At 41.7% G+C, this 24398-nt stretch overlaps 1 protein-coding gene and 1 pseudogene across 14 annotated transcripts in view; one reads left to right on the plus strand and one right to left on the minus strand.

The window, feature by feature from the left end:
* TTLL5 (tubulin tyrosine ligase like 5) overlaps positions 1–24398 on the plus strand; it is a 283931-nt gene that overhangs the window by 153930 nt on the left and 105603 nt on the right. Inside the window, exon 31 of one of the 14 annotated variants that reach the window (XM_057732759.1) lies at positions 6817–6923. The exons of the other annotated variants lie outside the window; for them this stretch is intronic. Coding sequence (XP_057588742.1) covers positions 6817–6877 — 61 coding nt within the window. The 3' untranslated portion in view covers positions 6878–6923. Of the gene's footprint in view, positions 1–6816; positions 6924–24398 lie in introns of those variants that run through there. 14 annotated transcript variants of the gene reach the window in all.
* Positions 7863–8535, minus strand: LOC130852100 (40S ribosomal protein S2-like; annotated as a pseudogene).

The following is a 24398-nucleotide window of genomic DNA, read 5'->3' on the forward strand; positions in this document are numbered from 1 at the left end:
TCAAGGGACTGTGAATGGGAACTATGTATTTGACTACTACGTTTTATTAGTATAAAATTCAAAACATTTAAAACGCAACACTGCATTTTAAGTGATAGAAGCTGAAATCAAGCTGGATCCTAACTAAAAAGGAGATTTTTCAGTTCATACAACTAAAAGGTCTAGAAATTGATGTTGGGGGCTTATGAAGCATCATTAATCATACTTTCCACTTGCCTCCAGGTCACAACTAAATGAGAAATTATAGAAAAAAATCAAAGATAGCAAAATATTGACTTTATTGCTGATAACGAAAAATTGGAGGAGAAAACATTCTTGGAAATGTGGTATAATTGGGCTTCTTCCTTTCACGGCTAAGTCTTTCTAATTTGCCTTATTCTAAAGATGGTCTGTTGACGTTTTGTTAATTTTGATAATTAAAACAACATTTTTAAGGAAGAAATAAAAAGACCTTCCAATGTACCACAAAAACAAACAAAACAAAAACAAGAAATAGCCTGACCAGGTTTTCAAGGTGAATACCTGTATCTGGCCTCAGTCTACCTTTCCAGTTTTATTCTTCACACATTTAGTTCCAGCCCAGCTCTGTGGATCAAAAATAGTATGTTTTCGCATGACTACATCCTTATACCATTCTGCAGCGCTTATCCTGTTAGTTTACTCTCATTACTTCACGAAAATAAGTTGTCTTATTCACTATTGTGTCCCAGTGCCTTGGTAAACAGTAGGCACTTAAACATAAAGAACAAATATTAAGTGAAAGAATGAATGAATGAATGAACAGACCACCTGCTCTTCACCTGTATCTTTGTGTCCAAACCCTTTTCTCCTACAGAGCTCAGCTCAACTCAGCCTTTCTGCAGCCTTCCCTGATGACATTCCAAGCAGATGTCGTTAGGCTTTCTCTTCCTTCTAGTCTTCATCCACTGGACTCATGTTCCTAAAAGATATAATTCAGGGGAAGCTCTGGCTAAATGCACAATTTTATTTCCTAGAGAGTAGATCTTTGTGGTTCTTCCTATCCTAGTGATCTGAACACTAGAGAAAAAAACCCTGTATCTTCTCCATTGAGTTTCGAGCTCACACAGCCGCCTTCCCAAGTCATCAGGTCCTTATTGCTTCTTCTTTGAACCCTATTCAGTTCTTTCTAGTTATCGAAGATGGAAAGTGCCATACAAGCAAAAGGCCCTTTGCATTTGGCGGGGCAGGGGTGGCGCCGTTGGAAGAGGCAGGGTGTGGAAGAAGAGGAAAAGGCAGAGACGCTTCTTTTCACTATCCTTCCCCCGACCCCACCTAACCCACAGGAGTCTTGAGACCCACTCCTAGAAGGTACTTAAGAGTGAAAGGGCACCCGCCATCTTTGACAGCCCAGTATAGGATTGGCTATCTCTTTACTCCAGGCTTTTCATATTGGTTGACTAATAAGTTGTGGTGTTTACTGAATATGTGCGATGTTGCAGATTTTTGGTGTTCTTTATAGTAGTTCCTCTCTCCTCACTGTCCTTTATTAGATAGACCTATAGCCATCCCTCGGTATCCACAGGTCTGCATCCATGGGTCAAAATATTTAGGAAAAAAAAATCCAGAAAGTTCCAAAAAGCAAAACTTGAATTTGCTATATATAGTCCAGCAACTGTTTACATAGCATTTATATTAGGTATTAGAGGTAATCTAGAGATGATTTAAAGTATGTGGGAGGATATGTGTAGCTTATATGCAGATACTGTGCCATTTTATATGAGGGACCTGAGCATCCTCAGGTTTTGGTATCCATGGGGGTCCTGGAGCCAATCCCCTGCAGATACCAAGGGACAACTGTACTGGCATCCCCTACCTGGGTGGTTAGTATGGCAAATGCATAATGTCAGGCCACCATCTCCATGCTCCAAGCTCTAATATCTATTTACCTCTGGTATGACACGTACCACTCCTCTTTGTATTGTGGTTGTTTGTATACTTGTCCTACCTCTTGTATTAGATTGTAAGCTTTTGAGGGGCAGAGACTGTCTTACACATCTTTATATCCTTACACTTTCCTGTACAAATTGCTCAGTAAGTGTTTGGTGAATAAGTGGCTAGATCCGTGCTGTCCAATGTGATAGCCACAAACCACATGTGGGTTTTAAATTTTTTAATTAATTAAAATAAAAGAAAAAATTCAGTTCCTCAGTCATATTAGCCACATTTCAAGTACTCAAAAGCCACATGTGGCTCGTGGCTACCGTATTGGGCAGCACAGGACAAGATGGTTGACCCAGAAGATTCAAAGATGTGACAAAGACTCACACTTGGTCAGTGGGAAAAAAAAAGTACAAAGAAAGGCATATTCTTGCTTATCCTCTTAGGCTCTTTTGTAGATGTCAAGCCTCTTTTGTTTAGCTCTAGAGATTTACCACAGATGCTGTTCTTGAACTAATTTGTGGTACTGGGAGGGGCATATTTTAATACCATGGGAATCTCAAAAGCTCAGAGCTTCTGAATTGCTAGTATCTAACCAATTGGAGCTGGGCTGGCTGAGAGGAGGGGGCCTTTGAAGCAGATCCCAGCGTTATCATTTTATTTTCTGAGATATGCCCATGACAAGATACTGGGGAGAGGTCTTGCTTCCCTACACTTACCCAGCCCCCAGCCCCAGCCCCCCACCTGCTTGGCTGGCAGTTCTGACTTGGCTTATAGAGCTGCTGTAGCCCTGGGGAACAGAGCCAAACATGCGGAAGTGGTTACGTGTACCAGCTCCCAGGGAAGCTGTGGCTAGCAGGGGGAGTGGGTGGGGTCCTGCCTGATGGCTTTTCAAAGAAGCCAAATCTTTGAAGTTTTGTTTTAGCAGCTGCCAGGTATGCTGTTTCAGCACTTCGCACACTCTCTCACTGTGTTCCCGTATCGCATTTTTTCTTTACTACATGTGCATAGTATACACAATGGAGCTTGGATATTGGGAGGGTAAATATGAAATTGTGGAGTAAGGTGCTAAACACAACCCTCTTTTTCTTTTTTTCTGTGACTCTGCTGTGAAATAGCCACTTTAATGCTCCCTTTCCCCTTTGCAGATCTGATCTTTTCTGATCACCTGCCAAAGGAGAGGCAGAGTCTTCTTCTATTTTGGGAAAATAGTAAGTTTTGAAAAACTGGAGCTCCTAACATTTCTCTAATGAATTAGAGCATCACTCTGAGACTAGAACATCTCCCTTTTCCAAAAGAACAGTTGACACCCCCTAGCAATTTACTTTTGGACTTGGAGGAAATTTCTTGAATGTAGATCTTGTTCACCATTGTAGCCTCAGCATTTAGCGCAATGTCAACCCTTAATATTTGTTAAATGATTGTACTTGCAGCTGCTACGCTGGTGGGGGAAGGACTGGGTAGGTAGAGCACCCCCTCCAAAGCTACACGCTGAGCTTCTTTGCTTGAGTAATCCCTTTCTCCTGTCCAGTCTACAGTTACCTCAGACCTTTTCCAGCTGCCTTCAAATTTGCTGCTTCCTCTGACCTCCACTCTTTTGGAGTATAGTGTATACTCCCCTGTGTAATCATCTTCCATGCCTTTGTTCTCGCTCTCCTGAACTGTAAGCCTATTAAAGGCACAGGCTATATTTTATTCCTATGCAAAGAACCCTGGACCAGGAACAGGAAGACCTAGGTGCCAATCCCAGGTCCACCTGGAACTTCCTGACTAGAGGTAAATCATTTGAGTGAACTTAAGCCCGATTTTGCCAGGCGGGAAGCAAGGATGCCCGGATTGTCACGGGAGTTGAATGAGATCATCTACGTGAACATGCTTTGTAAACTGCAAAGTACTACACACGACTGGGTCTTTTCAGTATTAATAACACCTATTATCACTATAAAACAGTACTGTTTGTTTATGCGGCTGATGATACAGAGATGAATCTCTCCCAGAGCTGAGGTAAATCACAGGTTCAATCCCACATTACTCAGCTTGGCACAGGTTTAAAGCATGAAATGGTCCATTCCAGGCACTCTCTGTCATCACCTCTCTTTCAGTCTGCAGGTTCTTTCTTTTAGACCTGTGGGGTCATTGTTTTTCTTACTGGTCCCCACCCCACCCCACCCCCCCTTTTTGTCCTCTCAGATGCAGGCTGAGCTGTCTGTCTCTCTTTTAACCCCCTCAGTTCTTAGAGAAGCAAAGTCATCCCATCCCATTCCCCAGTTTTCGCTGGAATCGCCATGCTGGTGGATCCTTCTCTCCTCAGTGTGGCCACCCACCTCCTGTCGCTCTGCCCGTAAACAGCACCGGCGGGGAGGGGCGGCGTCACCATCCTCCCCCGGGTCCAAGCCCCCGCTCTTCATCCTCAGCTTGGCTCAGGGTTCCTTCCTGTTTTCCTCTCCCTTCCCTTGCTTTTCTGCCAGGCTATATCCCTTTAATCCTCTCTATCCATTTCATCTCGTCCCGCATTTTCTTTCTTTCTCTAGGCTCAGGCCTTTCATCCAGGAAGGATGTTCCCCCTTTCAAGACTCTGTTTGGTGTATTTCCACATACTTGTCACTTTGTCCCTGTCTCCTTAAGGCATCTCCTTCTCAGAGAAAAGTAGATTAAAAAAAGCACTGCTGTTTTGTTGTTTTTGTTTTTTTGTACCATCATATGGCTTCAGAAGGTCCAGATTCTTTTATTTGAAAATATCTAAGCTCTCAGATTTAAATGTTATGACCTAGTGTTTGAGAGCAGGTATTCCACAGAGGCAGACCAATTTGGATGCCTCCCCTTTTTAGCCACTTATTAGCTGTGTTGCTTAGGGCAAGTTCTTTGAACCTACTGCACTTATCCCTAAATGAGGATAAAATGCCTAATTCCCAGGGAGGTACTAAGGAGCAAATAAACATGAAATGAAATAGGAAAGCATTTTTACAGGGCCTGCCACAGTAAACGGGAAATACTGTAAACCTATCCACATCATCCATCCATACCCTGTCTTACAGGTATTAAAAATTGAGACCCAGAGAAGTTAAGTGGATTGTGTAAATTCTCATCCCTACCTGGTCATAAAGTAGGGACAAGAACCACTTCTAATTCTCAGCCCGATGAATTTTCCATTTGATTCCTTTAACTCCTCAAAGGGTTATTTGTTCTAGTTTCCCATCTTCAGGTGGAACGTAAGACTACTCCAGAGAGAGGCGTGTTCATTTCTTCACGCATTCTGCAGACACTGCATGACTGTGACATTGCCAGGCTTTGAGTGGACAAAGCCCAGCCTTAAATGATGACCAGCCTTAAATGATTGGTCAATGAGTAGGAAACAGTCATTGTGAAGGACAGGCACAATACCAAAAACATGCCAGTCACGATACCAAAGAAGAACAGTCACAATACCAAAAACATGTGAAAGGCATCTTGGGACCTCAAGGAATAAGCTCTATCAGAGGAAGACCAGAGTAGACTTTGCAGAGGGCTGATGATTGTTTTTTAACTGAGTGAATGTCACAGAGCCTTGTGTGAAGGCAGGCAGGTGTGGAAGAGCGTGCCTGAGTGCAGTGTTGTGGGAGTATGGCGTGCACATGGGGGAGGGTTGAGGATGAGATGGAAAAGTTCAAGTGCCTGATATGCCATGTGAAGGGGGTTTTATCCCATTATCTGCCCTTTTAATTCATGTCAACCGAAGACGTCAGCAGAATTTTTTGAGGTGTTTTGTTAACATTTCTGGGTTTTTATATGTAATATTTCCACTGTCTTTCCCTTCCCTGTTCATATTTGGCAAGTTCTTTTTGTCATTCCGGAGCCAGCCTAGCTCAGCCCTCACTCGCTGCACCTTCTACTCCCATCCCACAGAGAGGCCACCGACTTGCCTGTAGCTCTGTCATTTACATCGTGCTATAGGTTTTCATGTCTTTCCTCTACCACCTCCTTAGAGGTCCAGACTTACACATCTTTATACTCCTGTCTCTTAATGTGGCATCTGACACACTGTATCCACCAATTTAATGTATGCAGAATGCATTTAAATATCTAGGTTCATAATCACAGACCAGACTTCCCCCTGGGCAGCTGTTTTACTAAAGCAAAAGTTTAGGTGGATTAGAACCAGCCACACCCCCACAGTCTTGCCATCTTTAGGCAACAGAGTCTCAGTTTGGCAAGAGGAGCTTTGGCTGCCTCTAGACATGAACCCTAACACTCAGCTGGGCAAAAATCGGCTCTGGGAGCAGTCATTACCCGTTCTGCATTTGCAGCACACTTGCACCTACTAGGACTTTCCTCAGCACACGTGAAGGAGTTAAAAGACTCAAAACAGTACTCAACCAGGTGAATTCCACGTGGTGGAATCAGTTTTAAAGTAGAGCAGAGTCTCACAATGCCCTTTAAACTGCTGCAGTTTTACTCCTCACCTGGTCATCCTTCAGGGCTGTGTGGCTGTGCGAGTGGTATTATTTATTTACTGTCGTGACTGGACTCTAATATACTCATGAGAAAAGGTTTCTCCATAGTCTAACAAACACACAACATCTGTATTTGGCACCAGCTCGATGTTCCATTTCTCCTCTTACCTATTGCAGATATACCTTGCACTACACCATGCCACCAGCTGCAGCCAGCTCAGCATCCATCTGCCAAACACAGCTGTAACACTGTGTTAAAATATGTAGTTAAATATACTTTATATACTACTGATCACACTTTAGGTACTTGTGAAGTTTCCTCACTGCAGAATAGTTGAGAATCTCTCTCTTAAGGCTTTATTGAAGAAATGTGTCATAATCCAGCAGCTCGCCATCATGGTACTGTACCCTGACACATGCTTGGGTAGGATGGAAGGCCACTCTGATAGGATAATGCGGTAAAGCTCATTTCTCTTTTCCTTTTCAGATTTATCCAAGTGGTTGCATTAGTGATCTACTGCTGCCTAATAAATTATCTCAAACTTTAGCAGCCAAACAATAAACATTTATCATCTCAGTTTCTGTGGGTCAGGAATCGAGAAGCAGCTTAACTGTGTGGTTCTGGCTGAGGCTCTTTTATGAGGTGGCAGTTGAGATGTCAGCCAGAAGGGCTGCAGTCATCTGAAGGCTTGCCTGAGGCCAGAGGACCCACTTCCATGATGCTCACCCTCCCGTGGATGATGAGTTCATGCTGGCTGTTGGCAGGAGGCCTCAGTTCTTCAGCAGATGGACTTCTCCACAGGGCTGCCTGTGTGTCCTCATGACATGGCAGCTGGCTTCCCTCAGAACGAGAGACTTAAGAGAAAGACAAAAGACACGTGTCTTTTATGACCTAGCTCAGAAGTCATACACAGTCATTTAAAAAAAATTTTTTAATTGTGGAAAAATATACGTAAATAAAATTTACCATTTTCAAGTGTACAGTTCAGTAGCATTAAGTGCATTACATTATTGTGCAACCATCACCACCATCCACTTCAAGAACTCTTCATCTTGCAAAACTGAAACTCTGTTCCAATTAAAAAATAACTCCCCATTCTCTCTTTCTCTGTCAGCCCCTGGCAACCATCCTTCCAGTGTCCGTCTCTATAAATTTGACTACTCTACGTACCTCATGTGAGTGGAATTATACAGTGTGTGTCCTTTTGTGACTGGCTTATTTCATTTAGCACAATATCCTCAAGGTTCATCCGTGTTGTAACATGTGTCAGAATTTCATTCCTTTTAAGGCTGAATACGCTTCCATTGTGTGTCTGTACCACATTTGGTTTATCCACTCAGTGATGGACACTTGGGTTGCTTCTGCCTTTTGGCTGTTGTCAGTAATGCTGCTATGAACATAGGTGTACAAATAGTTGTTCATGGCCCTACTTTCAATTCTTCTGGGTACATACCCAGAGTGGAATTGCTGAATCATGTGATAATTCCATTTTTTTTCCAAGTTTAATTAATTCACTTTATTGTACAAGTACTCTACGTGGTGACCATAGCTGGAGCTTGGGTCTTCTTCACAGAGACTATGGTGTGGCTCTTTACTAAATGGTCAGTGAATTCCTGATAGGGAGACTTGGTGAACATGGTCTCTTTCTAGAGGTCAAGGTGAATAACTGTAGGTCTTGGAGACGGCATCAAAGGTGGCACAGGGTGGCAGTGCAACAGTAGTGATTGATACTGGTCATCAGCTTCTTGGGCACAAGTGCCCAGAGAAGACCAGTGCCTTTGGGGTGGGGATGAGATACACCAGCACAGAGCCACAGTGGCTGGTCACCTTGCAGAGGGCGGTGGGGGACTTGCTGATCTTGCTCCCTCAGTGGACTCACTGCATGGCAATAGTGGAGAGCTTGGCCAGGGTCATGGCCCCGCGGATGGCAGTAGCTGCCTCTTGGATCGCTTACGCAAATAGACATGTCCTGTAGTCCATGGTGGCAACAGATGCCTTGAACCTGGTCTGCTGGCCAGTGTGGTCTGCCTTTGCAGAGGTGTAATCTTCAAGCTCGCCCTTTAGGGTCATCCCCAGGAAAAAGTCCATAATTTCAGACTCCTTGATGGACGAGGAGAAGAGATATATTTCCACCAGAGACTTGGTCTTCATGTCCATGACCAAGCAGCCCAGCTTGGTGACAGGGAGCCACTTCTTGTTCTTAGCCTCCCCTCAGTGAGCTCAGTGGCCTTGGTTGCAGCCTGAGCATAGCTACAACGCCAGCATCGGAAGCTGCCAGCCATACCTCTGTGGACCTGCTGTGGTCACTTATTCTCCTGGAACACCAGCATCATCTACCATTTGGTGGCTTCTTGGAGTAGAAAAACAATCCTATTTTTAATTTTTTGAGGAACCTCCATACTGTTTCCCACAGCAGCTGTACCATTTAACATTTCCACCAGCAGTGCACAAGGGTTTCAGTTTCTCCACACCTTCACCAACACTTTTTTTTTTTTAATAGTAGCCATCCTGGTGGATGTGAGATAGTATCTCATTGTGGGTTTTGAGTTGCGTTTCCCTAATGATTAGTGATGTTGAGCATCTTAGCATATGCTTCTTGGCCATTTGTGTATATTTTTTAGAAAAATGCCTGTTCAGGTCCTTTGCCCATTTTTAAATCACGTTTGGCTTTTCATTGCTGAGTTTTAAGAGTTCTGTATGTATTTTGGATATATTTGGATTGTCAGATGTATGATTTGAAAACATCTTCTCCCATTCTGTAGGTTGCATTTTTACTCTGTTGATAGTACCGTTTGGTGCACAAAAGTTTTTAATTTTGATGAAGTATAATTTTTAAATTTTTTCTTTTGTTGCCTGTGTCTTTGGCGTGTATCCAAGAAATCACTGCCAAATCCAGTGTCATGAAGCTTTTGCCCTTTGTTTTCATTGAAGAGTTTTATAGTTTTAGCTCTTATGTTTAGGTCTTTCAAACACACTATCATTTTTGTGTGGTTTGTTTGTTTATTTTTGGCTGTGTTGGATCTTTGTTGCTGCGCATGGGCTTCCTCTGGTTGCCACTAGTGGGGGCTACTCTTCGTTGCGGTGCTCAGGCTTCTCATTGCAGTGGCTTCTCTTGTTGCGGAGCATGGGCTCTAGGTGCATGGGCTTCAGTAGTTGTGGCACAAGGGCTTCAGTATTTGTGGCTTGTGGGCTCTAGAGCACAGGCTCAGTAGTTGTGGCGCACGGGCTTAGTTGCTCCGTGGCATGTGGGATCTTCCCGGATCAGGGATTGAACCCATGTTCCCTGCATTGGCAGGCGGATTCTTAACCACTGTGCCACCAGGGAACTCCCCACACTATCATTTTTGCAATATCCTATTGTTTATGCAGACCAGCCCCATTCAGTGTGGGAAGGGATTACCCAGGATATGAATACCAGGAGGTGGGGATCATTGGGGGATATCTTGGAAGCTGGTTCCCACAGTAATTCAGGTATATAGTTTTAAAAGTTAAGTAATTCTGTAGAGTTTATAATGAAAATGAGAATCCCCTACCCCTTCTCCCACTGCTAACCAACCTTAATTTCCACACTTCAGAGATAACTGCTTTCAACTTTTTTTTTTTCAGCCGTTTCTTCTGTTACTTACCTTCATATTTCTAAATCATATATTTATCTGCCATTTGGGGGCTTTTACTTTATATATTATTTATTAATCAGAAGATGGGAGCTTAGCATTCTTATACTACCTCCTCCTGCCCCCACCCCAACCATACACACACACACACACACACGCACACGCACATGCACACGCACACCTGCCCTCATCCCTGCAGTGAACACATAGTGCAATTTGGTCGATGTTTACTGTTTTCATTATCACAACTGTGCCCTTGGAAACTTTTGGGCCTCTTAGAATCATCATTTCTTCTTTCCTATTGATCCATTTCTCTTTTTGTCTGACTTGGTACATATTGCGAAGTTAAGAAGTTTTCCGAGTTTCAGGTTTCTTACAGGTTAAGACAGTTTACACAGGGCTATATGGAGGGGGGAAGATGTGTATGTGAATATATATATGTATTTATATATATATATATACATATACACACATGCATGTATACATATATATGTTCCTGTTTTCTATTGACTGAAATATTTATGTTCAAACTTTATAAAAATTAACTGTACAAGTAATACACACATGTAACCACATCATAAAATATTCTAACAGAAATATATACAGATTATGAGGAGATTAAGTCCCCTCTTCAGAGGTAGCCACAGTGAAAAGGTTGATTTGTATATTTTTTTGTGATTTTTTTTTTCCTCCCTAATGTCACCATGTTTCTCTGGTTTGTTTATATAAGCTTATCTTTTTTTTTTTTTTTGGCTGCACCAGGCAGCGTGTGGGATCTTAGTTCCCTGCTCAGGGATCAAGCCTGTGCCGCCTGCAGGGGAAGCACGGAGTCTTAACCACTGGACTGCCAGGGAAGTCCCTACATAAGCTTAACTGAATATTCTTAACCACTATGTAGTTTTCCAGAGGATGAATGTACCATAATTTATTTTGCCATTCTCCTGTTAAAGAGCACTAAGTTGTATCCAATATAGGCATCTGCAGTGAATGCCTTGTACATGTATCTTTGTACACATGCTCAGGTATTTCTATAGGATACATTCCAAGAAGTGGAATTTGTTGGATCAAACGATATATACACTTTGAATTTGTATAGATACTGTCAAATTGGCCTCAAAAAGAGCTCTAGCAGGGCTGTACCACTACCCACTCCAATCTGGAGTGTGCTCTTTCTCCACACACTTGTCAGCATCTATTCTGCTAGACTATCACTTACTCCTTTCCTGCAAATTCTCTCCTATTTTTACTGATGATGACATTAGGCATAGGCCTATCTTCAGATGTATTATTTTAGAGATGCTTTGTTTTCAGGCAAGACTATAACTGAGATGGGGCTGAGAAGCAGGAAGGTAAAAGTGTTCTCAGTGGGCTCTTTCTTTTCTTACTGTCAATTAAGATCGGGAAGAATCCCTACATGTTAGCTTCTTTCCCCTCCATTGCACTGCTGAAGTGCTTTTCTCTCCTGCTTTTGTTTTTGACTGATTTCAACCAAGGAGGCTTCCCCTTTCCCCTCCCGAAGTCATGAAGAACCAGGAAAGTCATAGAAGCCGGCAGATTGAGTGAAGGAAGCTTAAGGAAAATATTAAAAAGGAAGAAAAGTGTTTGATGTACTTTTAATATAAAATGTGGAAAAAGTAGGAGAAGGGTGGGGGTTGGGGAAAGAGGGCGGAGAGAGATTATTCACGGTAATGGGAACCAAATGTTGGCTGGGAAAGCTGCAGCATTCTCACACTCTTCCTGTAAACCCACAGCTTTTCAAAGTGAGAATAACGAGCCAACAGCACAGGACACGCCTTAACCCTTCCATACCTGGACGGCCCCGACTCAGCTTTTCAGAGTCCCGGCATATAGACGTGTCTGTGTTCCTCTTGCCATCAGGGCAAAAAGAAGGAAGGTGGAGACACATAGCAGATCAGTAAGGGAGCGCCCGCTTGCTGAAACTCCTCACAGGAGGCTGCATCTCCCTGTCTCTCTGTGTGCATTAGGCTTTACTTTGAACAAGCAGCAGCCTGCTCGACCAATGGCTTGCCAAGTTTGGGTGGTGATGTCTTCTCCCCTTGCTGCCCAGAGCTGATGAGAACCCCCATGGGACAGACAGGCAGTCTCCCTCCACCAGTAATGGTCCCACCACACGAAAGGCCTCTATGGCGTCCTCTGTCCTCCCGGGGGCCCGTGTGGAAGTATGGGAACTCGGCTGGAGGCCCCAGCCTTTGTTTCTCTTGGAAGTCCACACCTACCGCTGTGGAAGTGAGGTGGAAAGTGTTTGCAGCCGAAGGACACTCCCTGACCACGTGACCTCCAGGTGGTCGAGGATGGTCACATGCCCCTTGGCCTAGCCATTTATCTGTGGGGGTGAAGGAATGAATACAATTCTGGGTCCAACTGGCTTTTACGTCCATCTTATTTTATTTTATTTATTTATTGGTTGCATTGGGTCTTTGTTGCTGCGCGTGGGCTTTCTGTAGTTGCGGAGAGCGGGGCTACTCTTCATTGCAGTGTGCGGGCTTCTTATTTCGGTGGCTACTCTTATTGTGGAGCACAGGCTCTAGGCACACAAGCTTCAGTAGTTGCGACACGTGGGCTCAGTGGTTGTGGCTTGCGGGCTCTAGAGCACAGGCTCCGTAGTTGTGGCACATGGGCTTAGTTGCTTCGTGGCATGTGAGATCTTCCCGGACCAGGGCTCGAACCTGTGTCCCCTTCATTGGCAGGCGGATTCTTAACCAGTGCACCACCAGGGAAGCCCCATTTCCATCTTGATTTGAATTTTGTTCGGGTGCCTTTAAAAGTCCCATTTTGCCTAAGAAGAAATCTTATTTTTGGGGTTAAATGTTTACCATTTCAGAGGTGAGGCAGTGTTAGCAACAGGGTGGACGGCGCTGCAGGGCAGACAGGTGCTTAGCTCTGCAGGTAGCTGGGTGGCTCCCGACCTCTCGGGCAGCAGTTGTCTCAGTTGTAATACGAGGCATTGTTAGTCTCTGCCTCCTTGGCATGTTGAAGTTTCAGTGAGTTAAGGCACAGAGAACATGTAGCACCCTGCCTGACACCTGCTTTTCTCTTTGTTGGTGGCCTCATATTCACCTACGGATAAAACTGAAACATCTCTGTTTTTCAAATGTTTTCCAGAACCATCCTTGGGATGATTTTATAGTCTTATATTTTACATTTAAGTAAACGTCTTGAATCATCCATGTTGAATTAACTTTTGTATGAAGTCTGAGGCTTAGCTTGATGTTCATTTTAGGCTTCGGTGGATGTACAATGGCTCCAGCACCATTTGTTAACAAACAAATGGCTTTAAACAGGTTATCCTTCCTCCATCAAATTGACTTTTCCAGCTTTGTCAAGTCAGTTGAGCATTTTAGTGCGGATCTTGGGTGATTTTAGTATTCGTAAAACAAAGGTCTATAGCAATAATAATTTGTTAGGTTCTAATTTTCTGTTCTTCATTGTACCTTTGGAATCATACAGACTTAGGTTCAAAAGCGGCTCTTTCACTTACTCTGTGAGTGAAGTTAAACCTAAGGCATTTAACCTAAGCCTCAGTTTTTTCATCTTTAAAATGGAATGGTAATAATACCTTTCTCACTGGGTTGTCGTGAAGGCTAACCAAGGTAAGGCATATAAAGGGCTTAGCTTGAAAGCAGGCATTTAGAAAGCTCTCAAGCTAACGCTGGTGATGGTAGCGAGCCTAGGCTATCTCTGTGCTTGGCGATCCTAGGCCACACTCACTCATACCCCTTCCCTTCCCCAAACCTTAACTTTTATCCTTTTCGTTATAGCTTCATCTTGAGCACGTGAGTGATTCCAGTTAAAGCTGCTGTGTTGTGCTTTGCTTACATGGCAGTTTTGACCAGTAACATTTCTATGTCTGATATACAAGAGATCTGTCTTACCATCTTTAATCTCAGTGTCTCTTCACTCTCCACCACCCCCACCACTTGGCCACATTGGGTTTCCTATTGTTTCCTGCGTTTTCATACACTCTTCCTTCTACCTGCAGTGTCCTTTCGGGTTGTCAAAGGTGCTGGTCATCTTTTGAAACCATTTCTGCCTTGACGTCGTCCTTGATTCCCCCATAGGGAGTCGCTCCCTCCTCTTGTCTTCTAAAGCCGGTGTCCTGTTCCTAGCTCAGTGGCATACAGAGTATAGGGAGTGGTAGGAGTTCTTTTCTTAATTAAAAAGAAAAGTACACCTGTTTTAAAAGTGCATAAATAAATAAAATATATCCAAATATATTAACATTAACTGATAAAAGCAAGATCGTATCATCACAACATACTGGAACAAGACTGGAATGAAACATGCCGCAGTCCTCACCATGGTTGTGAAATGGGACCATGAATGACTTTTCTTCTCCTCCTTTACACTTTCCAGTACTTACGTATTTTCATAGTCAGCATGTATTAATTTTTAAACTGATTTTTATGTTGCTTAAAGTGCCCTACAATTTGCTATAAATTCAAGAATACTTATATTTCTCCCTTATATTGAAATAAGATTCTATTCTGCCATTTGTTAAAGAGGGGAACAAAAGGAAGGGAAGGAGAAAGGGACTAACATTCACTGAGTGCCCAGCTCATGCCAGAGCCTGTGCTTTTGTATGAGTTACCCTGTTTACTCCTGAAAAGATGGCTGTAACATAGGTATTGTTACACTCAAGTTCAGATAATGAAACAGCCTAAGCAGTGTTAACATTTGAGTTCAGCTCTTTCTGATGTGAAAGTTCATGCTCTTTTCACTGCTTGAACTTCCCTACTTATGGGAAGAGGAAAATCAGTCCCAGTCTCTTCACAATGGCATCCCAGGCTGGTCTAGACCCATTTATTAGTGATGATAGTGTGCAAAGAAGAGGTAGCAATATTTCTGAAAATAAAAATGTCACTGGTGGGAATGTAAGAAACAGTATTTCTGTGAACAGAAGTGAAGAAAAATGTACCATCATCTACGAATCTGTACAATTTTTCACCTTTACCAGACACTAATGTCATGCTTTGTGTGTGGGCAGAAAACATCAATACACTGAAGAAGCTGACTCTAAGTATATGGCTGGCATTTACAATTTGGATTACATTTCTACTTGCTTTGTATGCTGACTCTTCTGGCTATAGTTTAATTTCTGTCACAGATTAGAACCAGCAGGTCAGGCAGGTTAGGATGGCTGTTTTGATGGTGGGTAATTCCATACAAGGGAAGTATTGTGACTCTAGGGGATAGAAGTTGTAGATTTTTTTGGTCCTCTTAGTTTCTTACAAAGGCCTGGTCATACAGGTGCTGGTCAACACATCTCATAAATGTGATTCGTCATTTTAGCTATGGTTTAACAAGCATATGTTCAACAGCTATGGTGTTTTAGAAGAGAACCATTGCTTCTTGGACTTTTGGCTAAGATCAAATGTAGAAGGGAAGGAACCATAGTATCATGAAAAGGATGTAAAGAAGAAGAAGAGATAAGGAAAGATGTCCCTTTTAGCCTCCAGGCCATTTATGGACTCAGAGGGTGGGGGATCTGGCCATAGACAGACAGAAATGAATCGTACATTTCTTCATTAGCACGTGTGATGTCTGGAATTTGAGCTCTAGAGGTAAAGAGTTTTGTTTGATTCATCCCTGAAGTACAAATTCTGTATTCCTGTGTTGATCATATTCATACTACAAGTGATTAGCTCCTCTATACCAAGAGGAAGCAGTTTACCGTGTAGGAATATGGCCTGCCTGTTGATTTGTGAGAAATCAGATTACATCCCATTGAATCTCAAAAATAAGATGATATATAAGAAATAATAGTAGCTAATAGTAACATATAGTGCTTATGATATGCCAGGCCCTAAATGCTTTATGTGCCTTAACGCATTTAATAGCTAACTTTTACATTGTGCCAGCAACTGTTCTCAAAGCTTCACACATATTAACTGATTTAGTGCTCACAGCTGCTCTGTGAGATAAGTAGTTATCATCCCCAATTTACAGATGAGGAGACGAAGCACAGAGCAATGAAGTGACTTGCCCAAAATGATGTATTGGTGAATGGCAGTCAGGATTCAAACCCAAACAAGTGGTAGCAGAATCCATGCTCTTAACCATTCTGCCGGTCATTTGGTGGGATTCATCAGAATCCCTTGAATGGCTTGTTAAAACAAGTATTTTTGGACCCAACCCCAGAGTTTCTGATTTCAATAGGTCTGGGGTGAGGTTCAGTTATTTTCACTTTTAACAAGTTCCCAGGTGATGCTGTGCTGTTGGTCGAGGGATCACTCTTTGAGAATCGCTGTCCTATGCTAGGCTGCCTCTCCTGGGGCTGGTAAGGAATTAGTATTCAATGCAAGCAGCTGAGGACCAGGATAATGAGTTTCAGTGGTCTGATCTTATCAGAGGTAGATGCCTGAATTTCATGGCAGCTGTGATCTTGAACTAAACCCCTCTAGTAAATCTTGAGGGCAGCAAATTTCAGTAGACTTGTCTTGACACAACAGAAGCAGGCACCATTGTAACCTTGCCGTGGACTTGATGATGAGACCAATTCCTAGTACAGTGAAGGGTTGTTTCCGTAGATTGTAGTTGAAGGTAGCTTGAGAATGGCCTCTTAGATGCAGTGCACCCACACACACATGCACAGTGCAGTAAGAGAAAGCCTTGACTATTATACACTTTTTATTTTCCCCTCTTTGGCCGTATAGCTTTAAAAACAAAATCTCCTTTCTTGTGATTTCCTCAGTATTTTTCCTATTTTATAAAAGCATCATTATTTATTAAAAAAAAGGAAAAGGACAGGTAGAGAAGGTTTAAAAAAAAAGAAGAAAGGAAGAGAAGGAAGGGGGGAAGGTGGAGTTCTGGCGTTATTTCCCATTTCCCTTGGCCAGGTGAGAAACGGGGCAGAGACAGGTTACTGAAGCCAGAAAAGCTGTAGATTTGACTGTTCCAAGTCGCCTGCTGTTTTGCTTCCCAGGGAAAATAGGAGAAACGAAAGGAGCCTAACTGATGTGATGAGGCAGGAATTCTAAATTTGTGACACTTTGCAAGCTGTTTGTGTGCACTAGGTTTGAACCCAGCTACAATTCAATGTAGAAGTTCTTGGAAACTGGCATGTCAGCTGCCCTAGACTATCTGCACATTAACTCTCACTTTGAAAACTTTTCCTGGCTTGTCTCTGCAGGCTGTGAAGGCTAGGTGATGGTGGTCCAGTTTTACAAGGGCCAGCTGTGCTTGTGTGTACCTGCGTTGTTGTCACAAAGGCATCAGACTTTTCCCTTTGTTTGGTAAAAGTCCTGCTGAGCTGGATTCAGTCTTCATTGTTGAATGAACTGGTGTCAGGGAGTTCTCTTTTGGATTTCTTAAAGGTCACCCTTTGCTTGCTTCTTTTTTAGTTCACAGCTCCATTTTTCAGGCTTCATGTGGTATGCTGGTTATGCCAAAGTAAAGAGCTGGAGCAAAGACATTTCTTGTTACTAAGGCTAAGGATCGATCTGTCCTTGCAGGTCCAGACTGCTAATAGATACAGGACCAAGGAGTCTCCAGCTACATAACTGACTGACTCCCAGAATCCTAAGTTGTCTTCTAGAACGGTGCCGTGAACTTAACCTTTGGAAAGGTTTGGTTTTATATCCAGCCTTGTGTTCCATAAAGCTTGCCCCCAGATTCTCTGCCAGATGTACTGAGAAATCCAACTTTGTCCTAATTTCCTCCTCCTGGGAATCATTCCATCAGTCATGGAGTGGTACGAGTGTGGAGACGGCAGAAGTCTGGTTCACATTCTGAATCCATTGTCAAGTCCAGCTGGCTGGGATCTCACTGTACTGTTAAAGGGCAGGCATATCAGCTCTTAGCTTTTTGACTGGATACTTCAGTGTGTTCTTCCCAAGTGCATGTCACGGTCACACAGTATTCATAAAACCAGAGTTAACGTTAGCCAGAATAGCCTCCCTAGACATTTTTCAGTCATCACTACTGCTTCCTCTTCCTTTTCTGTATATCTGCTTATTGAGTGAATGATCAGAAACCTCCCCTCTCCATTGCTTGTAATTCCGTGTTTCAAAGGATGTATCTTACTTGGATCCTGCTCATGTTCTTAATCTCTTTTGAGTCTTGCTTGTTTTTTTTCTTCTTTCGCCTGATTGATTTTGAGCTACCTTATTTTAATGTGTTGTCCCGCTCCTACTTTCAGCATGTGTAGTAAACAATAGGTGATGGATGTATTTTTTGGGTGCCAATTGATATGCTGTTGATACTAAGAACCCTTATCTAAGTTCTTAGTTTTCAGGGCACATCTTTGTCCTATACAAACCCTTTACTCTCCAAGGAAAACGAAACTCACAATGGCTAAGCTATTGAATCAATCTTATTTTCTCTACTTAATAACTGAATTACTATGTCCAAAGAGGAGCAGTTCTTACGATTACTAATTTGTGATTTACGGTTCTAGTCCTGTGATTGTGATTCAGTGTATGATTTCATGTGCAACGAAGGAGCTCATACACTGAGAACAGAAGGGAAGAGACAGAAATAAATTAGATGCTGAATATATAAACTGGTAATTGAGATGTCAGTTTCAGGCCAAAATCTAACAGATTAGTCAACCAATGATTTGGCAGCCCCTAGAGAAGGAAAAGGGAATCACTTAAGCCCAGCATTGATTCATGAAAAAAATAAGTCATGCTAGACTAACCTCATTTCCCTTCATGGTGGAATTACTTTAGTAAGAGAAGATCGGGGGACAAAAAAAGAATTACCGTAACTGGGTTTTGACCAGGTGTAATGAAATCTTGTGAGCATGGAAGAGAAGTGTGAACAAGATAATACTATCATTAGGAATCTTTGGTAACAAAATAGGCAACTGTATCCAAACGATGAATCAGTGTAAGTTTGCGAATTAAGTCTCTGAGGCTCTGTGATTGGCTCACTAAGTCACCATTTTTAATCAGTGAATTATTTTACCCATTTATATTCATTTAGGTGCCTGCTATATACTAGGCACTTACATATCTAGAAGATATACTAAACCTATTTTCAGATGACGTGAAGTAGGGTGGGATGCTGAATACCTTGGATGAAAATCAGAATCCACGATGATTTAAGCAGGCTAGAATGTTGAGTCTAATTCATGGAATTAATGAGAAAAAACATAAAGCTCTTCACATGGTTTCAGAAGTTCAAGTGAAGAAGGCTTCACGGTTTAAATTGACTTTAAGTGTAATAGAAGTTAACAGTTGAATAAGAACTGCCAAAATCAGTACTATCACGTGGGAAATTTTTCACAACCTGTTGCCAGATTGAAAAAGCAGATTATAAAGCAAATAGTTAGGAATCACTGTTTGTGTGAAGAAGATACAGAGGAAGTATGTACATCAAAATGTATTATTATAGTAGCCACCTTTGGTTGTCGGAGTGCAGACAGGTGACTTTTGTTTTTTGCCCTGCTATCTTTTTGTGTTTTTCAGGTTTTGTGACATCTGAGAGTATATTGCTTTTGCTCCTAAAAAAAAGAAATTTCTTTTGTTTCATTTTGAAACGGCGAAAGGCAGTGTAGCCAGTGCTGATGACTTAGTCTTTTATTAACAGAAGTGGGGTTGGGAAAGGGGGAATGGTGATAAGCTCCACCATTCATCAGCGCCTAAACAGCTGCCCCTCCCTGGTAATCAGCATTATTTGTAAACACCCACTTCCCCACTGGGACAGCACTCTGCCTATGCTTAGAGCATCCTCCGACTGGCTTGGTTTGGAGCAGCATGTCTCCATCATGAGGGCGCGACCTCAGGTGGGGGCCGCCATGTGGCAGCTGTCTCTAGTTGCGGAGACCTGGCTCCCCGGCTCACACAAACTGAGTGACTCCTCGGTCTTTTTCTCACATCCACTAGATCGGCTCCCCTGTTTATCACCCAGGTTACCCCACATGGACACAGTACTTCGTAAAGGGATTATAAATACCTCTTTGCTTCTCTTCTTCTGAGAAGTAATAGACTTGCTCACACCTTAGCATCCTTATTTGTTTTCACAAAGATTTGGATTCATTCTTTCCATAGGAAGAATGTTAATAATAGCAGCTCCCATTTATTGAGCATTTATTACGTGTGCCAGGCGTTGTGCTGTGCTTTAGATGGATTATTACATTTAATTCTTGAACCAGCCCTGTGAGAGCTGGGATTGAGTTTTATTCCCATTTCACAGCTGAGGAAACCAAGGCACAGAGAGGTTAAGTGTGCTGATTTAAGTGGTGGAGCCAGGATGAGAACCTAGCAGTCTTGTTCAAGAGCGCAGCTCTTCATCACTGGGCTGTGCTGCTCCTGTTCTGAGGGTTGTCCAGTTCGGAACCTGTGGTGCAGGTCCAGGGGCACAGGGTCTCTGCACTCCCTCCAGAATCCTCTCACTTACCCAGCTCTTGCGTTGGTTTTGATTCCTTTCCAGCATCCAAAACCTTTTATTGCTTCTTGTCTTCTTTCCGGAATTATTTCTTTCATCCCTTCCCAAGAGCCTTCCATCCTCTCAAATAAACAAAACATTTAAAGGTTTTTAAGCTTTTCATCCTGTTCTCAAGCAGAAAGATCAGCCTGCATTTATAATTTCATATAGTTCTGTGCTTTTGACCTAGCATATAGGTCGTCAAAAGTTCACATAGTTTTTCCAGATAATTTCTGAGCTTTTCTGTACCTCTCATACTACCTCTGTTGTACTTCAACTCTTCCTGCAAAAGAACCATCTCAATATAACTCCATAGATTCAAAACAGAAAAGATAAAAGGGTGTAGTCTTATCTCAAGGCACACACTCAAGGGTAAAAAAGTAAATTTTAGCCTTTAGCAGTTGCATTTTTAGAGATCGTTTTAAAACAATATTCCTACACAAAAATTCTCTAAGCAAGGCACCTGTCACCATGAGCATAAAATCTCTTGGTCTGATTCATTCCACTTAAATAATCTTAGGCACAAATTTCATTTGGCCAGCCATCACTGTTCTCAGTCAGTAGTTACTAACAGCAAGCCTTAAGACTTACTAGTAGACAGTTTCAGTTATTACTTATTAAATTGATATCTACATGCAGTTGGATTTTTATTCTTTCACTAATGGAAATAGTTCTCTATCATTCACTGGAAGCCTTTCGTAAGCAGACTCTTTTCCTTGGAGACTACACTGTGCAGTTTTAATGCTAAACTTAGTTATCACTGATCCCTTGACTCTCTTCTAACTACATATAACTTTTGCTTTTGTAATATATCTTCACACCTAGGTTCCCAGAGCCAACAATTCTTGCTGCCTTTCAACCAGAATGCTCATTTACCATCATTACTGTCGCTCTGCTTACATCTCTCTTATTTCTTCAGACCTTCTCGACAGCTTATTTGATCCGTCAGGGGCTAATGTACTTTTCCTCACTGTCAGTGTCATGTCAGCTAGCTCCCCTTGAGTCCTTGTCCAGTGCTATTCCTCCTAGGCTTTGAACCTCTCTGGAAGTGCCACGTATTCCAGAGTCCTGCCATTCCTGACCTTGCTCCACCTCCTCATCTTCCTTGCGGATTCACCTAAACAAGTACACTTCCTCCAGATCATGAGCTCTTTGAGAGCAGGAGCTTGTGTTTTTCTTCTTGGTAGTCCCTGCACATCTAGGAACAGTGTCCAATAAACGCGGGTTGAATTTCACTGAAATGAAATAAATACAGAAGCATATATATTTTTTTAATTATTATTTATTTATTTATTTTATTGGCTGTGTTGGGTCTTCATTGCTGCACACGGGCTTTCTCTAGTTGCGGCAAGCGGGGGCTACTCTTTGTTGTGGTGCGTGGGCTTCTCATTTCGGTGGCCTCTCTTGTTGTAGAGCACGGGCTCTAGGCGTGTGGGCTTCAGTAGTTGCTTCACATGGGCTCAATAATTGTGGCTCACGGGCTCTCGAGCGCAGGCTCAGTAGTTGTGGCACACGGGCTTAGTTGCTCCGCAGCATGTGGTATCTTCCTGGGGCAGGGATCAAACCCGTGTCCCCTGCATTGGCAGGTAGATTCTTACCCACTGCACCACCTAGGAAGTCCCCATAAGCATATATTTTTACATACGATTCCAGTATTGCAAAATTCTTGAAGAGAACAAATAATCTTAAAACTAAAATCAAGTAAGTTGAGAACAGAGATGTAACATATACACAAACAGGAAATACTAATAGTTAGGTTTTTAATGAAAGGTAAAGGAAAATGCATAACTTTTTATTTGTATGTTTGTCTTAAAAAACAAATACTACCTCCATTTCATGAACCCCAGGGCTGTCTGTAGTTTCTCTAATATTTATTGCATTGACACATATACACTACCAAATGGAAAATAGATAGCTAGTGGGAAGCTGCTACGGAGCACAGGGAGATCAGCTCAATGCTTTGTAAAGACCTAAAGGGGTGGGATAGGAAGGGTGGGAGGGAAGCTCAGGATGGAGGAGATACGGGATATATGTATACCTATAGCTGATTCACTTTGTTGTACAGCAGAAGCTAACACAATACTGTAAAGCAGTTATACTCCAATAAAGATTAAAAAATTAAAAAAAATAAAAATAAAGTGGATAATCACATGAGTATAAAAAAATGAATAAAAATGTAGACTCCAAATTCAATACTCATCAGTGCAAATCCTAAGCACACTCTCTTTGTATGTTTATCTTATAAGAAATAGAGAACTGAGGTTCATGAACTCACCATTCTCTCTTATCCTTCAGGTCTCTCCCTACCACCACCCAGATTAATGATCCCATGATCATATAATTAATATATACTAAAAAAAATTAAATGAAACTTATCCTCCACATGATTTTTTATGAGGTATAATTGACATATAACATTTGTTTCAGGTGTACAACGTAAAGATTCAATAATTGATTATATTGTGAAATGATCTTTTTTAATTGAGGTAAAATTTATGTAAGATAAAATACACATATCTTAAATGTTCAAATTGGTGTTCTTACATTTTTATATATCCATGTTACCACTACTCAACATATGATATAGACCATTCCCATCACACTCCAAAATTCCTTTGTGTGTCTTCCTAGTCAGTTCTACCTCTTCCCCTTATAATCACTCTTCTGACTTCTCTCATCATAGATTAATTTTCCTTATTCTTTTTTTTCTTGTGGTAAAATACACACAATATGAAATTTACCATCCTAATCATTGTAAAGTATATAGTTCAGTGGTATTAAATACACTTATAGTCTTGCAGTCATCACCACCACCCATTCCCATAGTTTGCACCACATGGAGCAGTTAAAACTTACATAAAAATCCAAAGTCTGTCTTAACAACCTGGAAGATGGAGTTCAGGACAAGTACACCTGCTAGAGATAAGAGGAGAACCCTGGAAATGAGGCAACCAGAAAGGAAGGGCCTAACTTCTATGTATAAATTCCACCCAAATCTTGGGTTGACCCTTGGACAATGTATATGCAAGTTATACTCCAAACTCTACAGCTGAAACTAAAAGAACTGGACATAGATCTGAGCCACAGCCCGCTGAGGGGAAGAAAGAACTGCAGTTGGTTCAGCCAGGTTAACTGCCTACACACACGCACAAACATACTCACTCTTTGGAGCAATATAATATAGTCCAGTATCTACAACATTTCGCCATATCCAGGATACAATATGAAATTATTCATACAAATGAAAGTTATGAAATTCATTCAACATATGAAAAAAATGGGAAAATACAACCCATTCTTAGAATAAAAGATAATCAATGGAGACCAATGCTGAGAATGCTCAGATGATAGAATTAACAAACAAGGATTTTAAAGTGGCCATTATAACTATGAACAAGGGTGTAAAGGGATATAGGCTTTAATGAATAAAAGAAAATTTCAAGACAGATTTCCAGATGGAAGTTGTGGAACTGAGAAAACCAATATCTGTAATCCAGAATAAACGTATTAACAATATTGAATCTTCCAATCAGTCAAGATATGGTATGTGTCTATATTTATTTAGGTTTTGTTGAATATTTCTCATTACTGTTCCATAAAGTCAATGTAGAGACCTCACACATTTTCCAGTATATTTATACTTAGATATTTGGTGTATTTTTATGATATTGTAAGTTGCATTGCTTTTTAAAATTTCATTTTCAAGTAATTAATTACGTTGAAACTTCAGTTGTGTGCTACTGGCACATAGAAATATGATTATATTCTGTTTATGGACCTTGATTTCTGCAACTTTGCTCCATTTATTAGTTCTACCAATAAAATTCATAGGGTTTTCAATGTAAACAATCATGTCTGTGCATAACAGCTTTTTTTTTTTCTTATGACACTAGCTAGGTCTTACACTACTAATTTTGTATAGAAGTGGTAAGAGCAAACATCTTTTCTTTATTCCTGATGTTAGAGGAAAAGAGTTCAGTGTTTCACCAATAAGTACCATGTTAGCGATAGACTTTTCATAGATATCCTTTATTAGGTTGAGTAACTTTCTGTTCCTAGTTTACT

Source organism: Hippopotamus amphibius, chromosome 4, assembly GCF_030028045.1.
Source record: "Hippopotamus amphibius kiboko isolate mHipAmp2 chromosome 4, mHipAmp2.hap2, whole genome shotgun sequence".
NCBI lineage: Eukaryota > Metazoa > Chordata > Mammalia > Artiodactyla > Hippopotamidae > Hippopotamus > Hippopotamus amphibius.